This window comes from Sceloporus undulatus, chromosome 1, assembly GCF_019175285.1.
Source record: "Sceloporus undulatus isolate JIND9_A2432 ecotype Alabama chromosome 1, SceUnd_v1.1, whole genome shotgun sequence".
NCBI classification, from domain to species: Eukaryota; Metazoa; Chordata; class Lepidosauria; order Squamata; family Phrynosomatidae; genus Sceloporus; species Sceloporus undulatus.
This window is the reverse complement of record NC_056522.1, coordinates 320,948,514-320,960,369: the sequence shown is the minus strand read 5'-3', so window position 1 is coordinate 320,960,369 and position 11,856 is coordinate 320,948,514. Positions and strand designations below refer to the sequence as shown.

The 11,856-nt window shown below is 40.4% G+C and overlaps 1 protein-coding gene across 1 annotated transcript in view; it reads left to right on the top strand.

Annotated features, from left to right (window-relative positions):
- VPS18 (VPS18 core subunit of CORVET and HOPS complexes) overlaps positions 1–11,856 on the top strand; it is a 31,032-nt gene that overhangs the window by 15,929 nt on the left and 3,247 nt on the right. The window contains 3 exon segments of the mRNA XM_042445178.1: positions 6,632–6,667; positions 6,669–6,703; positions 9,297–11,167. Of these exon segments, the coding sequence (XP_042301112.1) occupies positions 6,632–6,667; positions 6,669–6,703; positions 9,297–11,167 (1,942 nt within the window).

Sequence of the window (11,856 nt, the reverse complement as noted above, 5' to 3'; positions counted from 1 at the left end):
GGCAACACAGTGCAGTGTGCTAACACCGTGGAATAGCAGCCCTATATAATACAGAGTGTGGACCTGTGGCCCCCATATCTAGCTATGCCTGTGTATGTGGAACTCTCGGGAAACTGTAGTTGGTGAGACATAAGCCTTTCTGTCAGAGAGGCTGCATCCACACTGGAGCAACAACCCAGTTGGCACTGATTTAATTCTTGCTGAAGGCTATGGAATTCGGAGTTGAGTTTGTGTGGGCCCAGAGCCCCACAACCAAACCCCAACTCCCAGAATTCTACAGCCTTCAGCCTGACCTTAACGCCGTGAGGTTACTCCTGCGGGCCCTCGATAGGAACCCTCTCCTGGTCAACATATAGAACCGACCCAGGAAGGCTCTCCCTGTGCTGCCTTGTCAGCTGAGAGGCCTCTGCCAGAGCGGAACGAGGGCAGCTGGAGTTGTTCTTGCGGCGGGTCGCGGGCCCCAGCATGGCCTCCTCTGCGACCATTACGTGGCCTCGCTCTCCCCACTCGCCCCTCGTCGCCGCAGACCGCGCCCGCCTGGGCATCCCCCACACGGCGTGAGACGAAGGGGGTCCCCTGCTCCAGCCTCCCTCCACTTGCCCATAGCGGAACATAGGAGGAATCCTCGCCAGGGATAGCATTGTCTGTCTTGCCTGTCCTGGGCCAATGGGAGCAGCCGTGGAAAAAGACTAAAGGGCCTCAGTTGCCCACCCCCTGCTTGGCTCATTGGTGAAACATAATGTCCGTCACTATCAGTGAGAGGATGAGAGCTTAGTCATATTATTAAGGGGGTGTTTCTCTCTGCAACTTTTCATTCTATATAACCGTTCTCTTTAGCATGCGAAGCTCAGTCTCTGAGGCAGATCCTTATGCAGCTGCATTAGCAGCCGCCTTGCCTGAAAGATTAATTCAGAAGATCTGCAATAACCCAAGTCCAAGTCCAAAGAGTTTCTGGAAGGCCATAGTTCCCCACCTCTCCTGTGGGCACATCTTTTGTGTTGTTGTTGTTGTTAAACTGCCTTCCCCTCCCGTCTTGACCCAGGCGACCCTGCTGATGAGGCACCTCCAAGGCTCCCTGTTCTCCCAGTTCCTGCAAACTCATCCTTGTGATCTCTTTATTAGGTTCCTCCATCTAGCAATCCGCCTCTCTTTCTACTTCGCACACCTTTCCTAGCTTACTATTTTTTTTCCCAGTGATCCATTCCTTATCATGATGTGTCCAACAGTATGCCAGCTTTAGTTTGAAACACGTTGAATGAAACACATTGAACTGCCTTCTTTTTTTATGGTGTAGGAACCTATTTCTGTTCTTTCAATGTATTTCTAATTCTTGTGCCAAAGTTTCTGTTAAAGAGTAATGCTCTGGAGTCTCAGGGCTAAACCCTTTAGTCCCAGTGTAGTTGTTAATAGCTGTGCTGTTGTTTTATAAATTTATATCCTGCCTTCTCCCCAAGGAACTTAAAAAAGAAGGCAGTTCAATGTGTTTCACCCAAAAAAGAAAGGGCAGTTCAATGTTTTTCAATTCAACGTGTTTCAAAAACTTAGCTGGATACTTTGGACACAACATGAGAAGAAGGATTACACTCAAGGCAGCTAACAACATAGGGGAAAAAACGCTCAGATTAAAACACTGCACAAAACTTGATAAAAGTATAAATTAAAAAGCAGTTAAACAATTCATTAAAAGTAAAACATTAAACATGGGAAAAATATAATTAATTAATTAAAAGATGGTGCAAACCAAAAACCATACCACAGCACCTCATTAAAAGCTCATCCCATTCAGTTTTCTACATGCTTTGGTGACACAATAATGTTGTCAGCCGTCAAATGGAGAGGATGGGAGGGAGCTATCTGGGCCTATACTAGGAAGAGAATTCAAACAAAGACTGGGAGGAACTCCCAAGAAGCTTTCTCTTGTTCCCCTCAAGCCTAGAGAATCTGGGGGGACAGAAGAATATCTAGACCCATTTCTGCTACCATATCTGTCCCATAAAAAGAGCTATCGTCCTTTAGATATCTGAACCCAAGCGTATAGCAGTGGTCCCCAAAACTTTAGTCCTCCAGATATTTTGGGCTTTCATTACCAGAATTCCAAACTGACTTGGGCTTCTGGGAGTTGAAGTCCAAAACATCTGGAGGTCAAAGTTTGGAAAACCACTGACTTCAATGTAATTCTTCTCATCCCAGAAGATGGTAAGGGAAAGCCAGAGCCAAGCAGGTAGCACAGTTTTCAATAGTGAAGTACTGAGCATATTTGCTGAATCTTTATCAGTTTTTTTGGGTGCGTGTTGCCAATGAAGATGTCCCGGCTTGTTGTCTGCTTAGAAGAAAAAAAGACTTGCCGGTTTTAAAGCTATACAAAGAAAATTGGTACCTGTGAAGGACTAATGAGGTTTTAAAAATTCTGTTTTTAAGTTGTCTGTGCCTTAATATGACAACTCCTATATTATTCTCTAAAGACCCAACTGTGATTTGTTCTCTACTCAAGATGTTGGCATTGTTTTCCATTTTAATTACAAATTGAGTTTTCTCTGTGATCCTGGAAAAGGACCATTTGCCCCGAAAAGGCATAGCCAAATGCTTCACATCCATTTATCCTTCATTATTCCCCCACTTGGAAGACTGTTGATCTGTCTAGTAAAAGACCTCCAATAATATCTCATTACTGGTATATCACAAGAGTCCTTCTATCCCCAGTGCTGTTCAACATCTACATGAAATCGCTGGGAGAGATCATCTGGGGCCTGGGGCGGAGTGCTATCATTATACTGATAACACCCAAATATATATGTATCTATCAAAACAACGTCAGCTAAGGATAGTGTGTCTCCTTTGGATGACTGCCTGGAGCAGGTATGGATTGGATTGAAGAAAAACAAACTGAAGTTGATTACAGACAGTGGAGGTGCTTATTGTTGGGATCTAAACCTGGGTTTTGGGTTGTGGTCAACCATTGTGCGTGTGAGTTACACTCCCCCTGAAAGACAGTTTTTCACAAGTCTGGGCGTGCTTTCTGCTACATACTTCAAATGAAGCTTCTATAGCTTAGACGGCCAGGGATGCTTGTATCTGCTTCAATGTTAGACCAGCTATGTCTCTTCCTGAGATGGAAGACTTTTAAAGATGGTAGTGTATGTGCTTGTAATCTTAAAGCTAAACTTCTGCCTTGTGCTGTACATCTATACCATGTTGGAAACCTGAATTAGTTCAAATTTAGCAGCCATATTGGTTAATGGTACATCTAGGAGGGATCATTTACCCCAAATTTAAAATGCTCCATTGGCTGTGATTAGTTTTCAGACAAGTGCAATCTGCTCCCTACATTCAGGTCCTCTAGGGGGCTAGCATGTACAAAATTATCTGGCTAGATAAACAATCTCACCTGTTTTAGTAAATTCCTACACTTCTAATAAAAACCAGACTGTCAGAGGAGATGCCAATAACAGGACATAAAGTTATGATGGTCTTCAGTTGTTGTTTGTCTTTATCATCTATTTCAGAGCTAGAGTTTGAACTTGGATTCTTTTATGTTTGAATTTTTTTTTAAACTAGTATTTTCCTTTTGTTTCCTTAAGGGTATGTGAAGCTCCGCTGGAAAAGGAACACCCAATTTTTAAACAAACAGAGATTGATTCACCCCTCCCTGAGAGGATTAACAGCCTGGTTGTCTCCTCTAACCAACTGTGTATGAGTCTGGAAAGACATACTTTTTAGGTAATTGGTGCAGACTTTCGTTATCCTATCCTTTTATTGAAATGTCTGAATGTGGTGTGGTGGGAAGTATCCAACTACCCCCCTCATCTTTCAAGCTTGTTCTCAGTTGTGCAATATTGTGGAACAGTCAGTATTGCAGGAACCAAAGAGCTACTGCTTAATTTGACCTCTCAGAACTGTACTTCAGTTTTGAACAACAGTCATATCTCCAAGTGCCAGGAAATAAGTTGTTATGCATTTGAGGTTGCACTTTATTTTTTTATTTTATTTTTTATTACGAATAACAAAGGAATTTAATAATTCATCTTCTATGAATGACCGTTTCTTCCGTAATTACAATCATTGAGCTGTATCCAACTCCTTGCTTACCAATTTCAGTCTATATCTTTTTCATTATATGTCTGTATATTATATATATATATATATGTATATTATTACTCTTCAAAACCACATTCCTCCTGCACCCATAACTATTATGGGCCTAACTTTCCTCTAAGTTCCAATGTATTTTCAGAAAGTCTCCAGTTGTTCCATTGCTAATCTCTTCTTTTTTTCCATTCAGTATCAGTCCATCTGTCCCTTCTTAACTCAATTTATTTTCTTTAACCCTTCTTCTGTATTTGGAACTTTTCGTTTTTTTCCAATTTTTTCCAGTAACATCTAGCTGCCGTTACAAATAAAGTATCATTTTCCATATATCTTTGAGTTGAATCACCCCTACAAATTTGTCATGTTTAATAAATACCATTTCTGGGGACATGGGAACTTAAATTCAAAATTTTTTGTATCATGGCGTGTATTTTTTCCCCAGAAGCTCTTGATTTTACACATCCCCACCACATTGAACATGAGTCCTCTTCTGTCTTGCATTTCCAACACTTGTCCGTTCCCAATTGTATATTTTAGCTATTTTCACCGGTGTGTATACCACTCTGTTTGACACTTTTAAGAAATTTTCTTTGAGATCTTGTGCCACAGTGAATTTACCTTGTTTGCTTCCAGGCTTTTCCCAGTTCTCAATACTATTGTATGCCCAAGTCTTGTGGCCCACTTAGTCATATTATCAGTTACATACTCCTTTTCTATTCCGAGATATCATATTTTATTATTTTTGCAATTTTCCCTTTTCTTTATCCCAAATACCTTGTCAATTTCGTTTCTCTTCTTTCGAAGCCTTCCTTGGAATTGTCCTGTTTGAATTTGGATTTTATTTGCAAATATGTAAACCACTGTATGTCTTTCCCCTCACCTTCTAATTCTGCTTAGATTTTATGTCTATTTACCTAGAGCATTTATTTTTAATAACTCCTTATATCTTAAACAGTCTTATCGTTTTCCCATCTACTTAGAAAAGCCTCTTGTGTGGACGCCACATTGGGATCTTTGTAATACCTTTTTTTTTTCTATTCCAAACTTTTAGCAGAGGCTTCGGATTACATGATGGGTAAAATCAACGTTAACTCCTTGTTTCTGATACCATAAGTAAGCATGCCATCCGTATCTCATATTACATGACTCAATACTAATAATTTCCTGTCTTCTACCTGATCCAATCCCATACCACATGAGCCCACAGGCCCAAAAATAAATTTTCAATCAGGAAGTGCACATCCGCCTTTACGTTTTCTTTTTTCAATATTTGATGTTTGATTCTCGCCCTTTTTCCTTTCCACAAAAAATCTTTTATATCCCTGTTCCCTTCCTGAAAACTTTCTCATTTACAATTATAGCAACTTTTGATACAGAATATCATTTTGGGAGATATCATTTTAATGATTGCCACTCTACCCAGTAATAATACCTCCAAATGATTCCTCTTTGCATATCCTTTTTATTTGAGTCCATTTCTTTTATAATTATTTTCAAACAATTCAATATTTTTGTTTGTAATCCAAATTCCCAAGATTTTAACTCTTTACCACTAATTCCTGATTTTTTCGGATATTTTTTGTTCTCCTCACTTCATATTTTTGTTATCATTGTGTTTTTTCTTTATTCATTTTGATTCCAGATAGGCTTCCAAATCATTTATTTTGAGGTTGCCCTTAATATGTTTTAATCAAAAGTGTCAAATTTCCAGAAATTTTGAAGTGGGGGGGGGGAGAGGATTTTCCAGTTTGGGGGTTTCTTTGTGTTGTGTGTGGGGGGGGGGGGGGGAGGAAACCAGAATGTTCAGAAAACTGAAAATGCAATATTAGTGACAACCTGGAAACCATGCCTTTGAGGAACGATTTAGGGAGCTGGGGATGTTTAGCCTGGAGAAGAGCAGGTTAAGAGGTGATATGATAGCCCGTATAGTATTTGAAGGGGTACATATTGAGGCTGGAGCAAGCTGTTTTCTGCAGCTCCAGAGGGTGGGCCCATAGGAACCAAACTAGAAGAAAAAGAGTTCCACCTCCACATTAGGAAGAACGTCCTGACGATAAGAGCTGATGACCGTGGAGTCTCCTTTGGAGGTTTTTAATAGAGGCTGGATGGCCTTTTGGGGTTGCTTTATATGTTCTTGCACAGCAGGGCTTGGAACTGGATGACCCTTGAGGTCTCTTCCAACTCTACCATTCTATGAAAATTGGCAACTTTTCCACAATTCTTCAGATGATTGTGCCATAGAGTGCCAGCCTTGTAGGTATAATTTTCTGTGTATTCTACACAAAAAATGATTGGATACCAAAAATCTCTTTTGATTGGAAAGAGGTTGCATGGAACTTGCAGTTCATAGTCTCTAAAATGATAATGTCTTCTTTGTTGAGTTAATCACAGACTTAAAATTATTTTACAAAAAACAAGATCCATTTAGATATGCTGCGTGTGAAATGGTCTTCTGAGTTTTGTCAACAATAAGTTTCATCATCCATTCTTGTTCTTTGCATTTAGCATTTGTTTATTTCCCCTTTTAGTAGACTGACTTGCCAAGGCATGAGCCTAACCAGGTAGAGCTTGGCGGAAAGATGAGCCAAAGTTCACAAGCTGTTTTTGGACCACACAGGTAAAATGAGAGAGGAGGTATAAAGTGCTATTTGCCATCTTTACTAAATGCTGTAAACATGTAATTTTGTTTTGTATCTAGAAGACTGGCCAGGGGTGTCTGGGGGTGGAAGAGGGACTGCAGGCTGCACCAAGTGACACTAAGGGAGGAGGATGATACCACTGCTCCCCAGACATCTGCCTTTTGGAAAAACGGGCTGTGGCCTTTGCCTGCTCCCTTTAAAACACTGCGGAAATGGTGTGAATGGGGTGAGGCTCAGTGGGAGGAGAAAGGTGAGGCCACAGGTTAGTTAAATTTTAAGTTAATTTTTAAAAAAAATAAAAATTATGTTTTTAAAATTATTTTAATATTGTCTTTAAAAACATATCACTATCTATTTTCACTTAACCATGTGAAAAATGTACATATAATACATTTAGGTGTGAATGGGATTGTCATTTAAAGGTATAATTTAAATTTGCTAGTTCTTTGGTCACAACTATTACATACCTTCGCGTCTGTTATATGGGAATTAGGATTTAAAGTAACCTTAGTACAAAAAACACCATTCAGGATTTTATATTTTTTGGGGGGTTTGGGCAATGTGGCGTGTTCTGGAAAAGTTTATTCCTGACGTTTCACCCAGCATCTGTGGCTGCATCTTCCGAGAATGCTGGCATGGGAGTGACTGGGGAATAAGCTCTTTTAGAAACACAGCCGCATGCCCCCAAACTATGGATTCCATCCGTGAAAGCCTTTGCTTCACATCATCAGCATTTGTGTGGTGTGATATGGGAGGAGATGAATGGGTGGGTGACACCATGAGTTACTACACTGGGTGACGCCAACCCCAGTAATTCTACTGAGACTGACCCCTCATTCTCTTTGTATATCAACAATATAAAGTGTTTTCCTTAGGATTTCTTGTGTGATGCATTGTGTGTTTATAATGCATTAGTTTTTGAATTTCTCACCTCTTTCATTGTGCTTGAAACAATCCTTCTGCCTTTTATTTTTGAATACTGCCTAGGCTTACATGTATTCTTTCAGTATGCTTGTTCTGATTAAAAGGCCTCTAATAGGGTGGTATATTCTGATAAACTCTTGTTTGCTTCTGTAAGGTCTGAGAACAAAAAGGGGCTTAGCAACAGGATGTTTGCTAACCTTATCAAAACAGCTATTTATGAGTCCGATTGGTAATGCTAGAGACATAGTATGTAGATTCATATCTGTTAATGCGTAGGAACTATTAAATAACTTAAAACAGGGTCTTATCAAAGGTTTTAGGGCTAGCTGTGAACATTTCTGTTTAGGAAATACGCATTTATTCAGACCAGAAGGACCAAATTCCAAATAATATTGCCTATTAATGGTTGTACAAATCAGTATAAAATGCTTAAAAAGTAAATTCCTTAGTCTCTGAAAGTTGTAAAATTTCTTACATGAAGTGTTGCAGGGTCATGGGTGTCATCCTTAAAAATAAGAAGGAAGGTCCTTTTATGGCATTGTTCATTTGAAACAACTGAGTAACAAATGTGGAATAAAATGATCAAGAGTTTTATATGATTCATATTATGTTTTTATTGGGCTCTGTGTTAAAGGAGATGAAATAGACTGATAGAGGATGGAGCTGCCGTGTGGCTGGTGGAACTGTATTCCCTCCAGTACTAGAGGCAGTATCCCTCACATATCAGCTTTTAGGGAGCACAAGTGGGATAGTCCCGTTACCCACATGGTCACCCTAAGGGCTTCCCACCGGCGACTGGTTGGCCCACGGCTAAGCTGAATTCTAGTGTAGATGTGGTTTTGCTCTGATCCAGCAGGGGGAGCGCTTATACCAAATATTATCATCTTGCTATTCTGATATTTTATGCTTGTCTTGCCTAAATTTTTTTTAAAACTTTATTGAAATAAAGGTCAGTGGTGCAGTTTCCATCTTGCTCATAAGTGAAATAATCTTTGTCATCTTCTTACATAACTTCCAATCCGTTCACCCTTCTGCATTCGGCATCTTATCTTTCCTAGTTAACCTCAATGCATGAATATATACTGTCATTCATCTGTATTTAAGTTATATACATTATACATCACAACATATTAACCTCATAGTTTCCCTTTGCTCATTGATTACCTATACCAGTCCCCTATAACTCTTTATCTCTTTCTTGATTGTGCTTATTCTTTCCATTAAATAAGGCCAGTAATCTCATTTCTTTGTGGTTTTTTCCCTAATATTTTTACTAATACTCCACCCCTTTGGAGTCTTAATTCTCTAGCAGTTCAAAAAAAGATTTTTATTTATTCCACAAGTTTCTTTCCTGTACTCTAATATTGGTAGTCACTCATTTTCTATCTTCTGAATTGATTTGTTATTTATCCTAGGTGTTAATCTGCCCATTTCTCTTATTTTTTTATTTTCTGCATTAATTATTAAATTCATATATTAAAGGAGGTACCTCTAGCTTCCACTAATGTTCCGCTAATGTTAAATTCATTAATTCATGGGACCTCCCTCAACATTCGAGGATATGTCCAGGGAGACGAGGATCAATTCCTTACTATGATGTATTTTTTCATAATCATCTCATTTTCTGTATCAATTTCTCTTTTACAGGTTCTCATCTTATTATTGCCCTGAATACCAGTGAGTGCCTCTATTTGAATCGAAGTGCTCAGAAGGTGCGCATTTTGTCCCGCTGGAAAGGTCATTTGGTTGAAAGTGTTGGATGGAATAAGTTCTTTGGTACGGAGATGAACACAGGCCCCATTTTGGTTGGGACAGCCCAAGGCCACATATATGAGGCTGAAATTTCAGTCAGCGAAGGGAGCCTCTTTGGCACTAACCCTGACCAATACTTCCGCCTCATTTATAACCTGGAAGAAGAAGCTGGGCCTGCCCCGGTTTGCTGCCTTGAGATCGAGCGAGGAATTGATGGTAAATGCTTCATCATTGCCACCACCCGCAAGAGGCTCTTCCAGTTTGTTGGCAAGATTCCAGAGGGATCAGAACAGCAGGCCTTTGGTGCAATATTTAGCATGCCAGCAGATCATTTGCCTGGCTTTCGGGAGTTTCCAGCCAGCCTTGGCTACAGCGAAATAGCCTTCTACACTCCAAAGCTTCGTTCCTCTCCAAGCTCTTTTTCTTGGATGATGGGAAATGGTGTTCTGTATGGGTCACTGGACTATGGACGTCCTGACTCTATTCTGAGTGATGAGCAAGTCTGGGAATATCCTTCTGACGTGGATGCAGTAGCCAATAAGCCTATCTCCATAGTGCTCACACAGTTCCATTTTCTGCTGCTGTTTCCTGATCATGTGAAGGCTGTGTGCACACTGAATGGACAGGTCGTCTTCCAGGACATGTTCTTGGAAAAGTTTGGCTCCCTGAAGCGTATGATCAAAGATCCCTCATTTGGGCAGATCTGGATTCACACAGAAAAGGTAGTGTTTCGGTATAATGTACAGCGGGAGTCCCGTGATGTATGGAAGATGTATATGAATATTAATAAATTTGATTTGGCCAAAGAATACTGCAAAGACCGTCCTGAGTGTTTAGATACTGTGTTGGCAAAGGAGGCAGAATATTGTTTCCAGAACAGGAGGTACCTGGACAGTGCAAAATGTTATGCATTGACCCAGAATTATTTTGAGGAGATTGCCCTTAAGTTTATTGAAGCCCAGCAGGAAGAGGCATTGATGGAGTTCCTGATTAAAAAACTAGCTAACTTGAAGCAGTCCGAAAAGACTCAGACCACCTTGTTGACCACTTGGCTAACAGAGCTGTATTTAAATCGCTTGGGTATACTAGAAGGTGATGCCTCCAAACGGGATCTCTATGAGAAGACTCGTGATAAGTTCCGCAGCTTCTTGGGCAGCCCCAGAAATAAAGAATGCCTGTTTAACAATCGAGCGACCATTCATGAGCTGTTGGCAAGTCATGGAGACACAGAACATATGGTGTACTTTGCTGTCATAATGCATGATTATGAGCGAGTGATAGCCCATTACTGTCAGCATGAAAATTACAATGAAGCACTAGAGGTCCTCTCGAAAATCAAGGATGAGAATCTCTTCTACAAATTTTCTCCTGTTTTGATCCATCACATCCCTAAGAAGGTTGTGGATGCTTGGATTGAAATGGGCAAGAAATTGGATGCAAAGAACCTCATCCCTGCCCTGGTCAACTACAGTCAGAGTGGGAGCACCCAGCAGGTCAATGAAGCCATTCGATACATGGAGTTCTGTGTGAGTGAGCTGAAGGAAACTCAGCAGGCCATTCACAATTACCTATTGTCCCTCTATGCTTCATGTCGCCCTGACTCGCTGTTATCATACCTGGAACAAGCAGGAACATATGCTGACAACATCCACTATGACCTGAAATATGCACTTCGTCTCTGTGCTGAACATGGCCATCACCGTGCTTGCGTACATGTGTACAAAGTTATGGAAATGTATGAGGAAGCTGTGGATCTAGCTTTGCAGGTACGTGTGCTACCATATGAACAATCAGACCTTCAGCTTCCAAGATAGTTTAAGTTCTTGAAAGTTTAAGTCTTCATTGAAAAGATAGGGAGGCTTAGATGCTGAAGAAAGACTAGGACAGAATGAACAAGGAAAAACTGTTGTCATCTTCACAGCTTGAAAAGTAAGCAGAGCTTAGAACATTACTTTTGAGAGGGGGTGATTACAACTCTCCAGAATCTTCCATCCAACGTGAATGGAATTTGGGGAGCTGTAATCCAAGATCTGAAAACACGAGGGTCTTAGCTCCGGTTCTCTAGCATATGAATGGCCTTGATCAGCTTTCTTTTGCGTAACTGAGGTTAGCACTCTTAGCTGCAGGACCCAGAAGGCAATAACTATTCCATTGTTTGTCCCAGTATCTGGCAGTTGGAAATAGGTCCCATTTAGCTCTTGAAAATAGTAGTCATTGATAAATCTGCCATAGATGTAACTAAATCTTTCTGTTGTAACAAGATGCATGCTAATTTTTGTGTAGTCACAATGTCACTGTGCAGAAAGAAGAGAGAGATATCAGCATCCTTAAAAGGAATTTTGGGGTTTGCTGAAATGGGAAAAAATTAGAAAGTAAACTGCTAGGGAAACCTCTTCCTACTCCCCTGGAAATCCCAAATAGCAGCACAACATGTATGCAGTTGTGTGGAAATGGG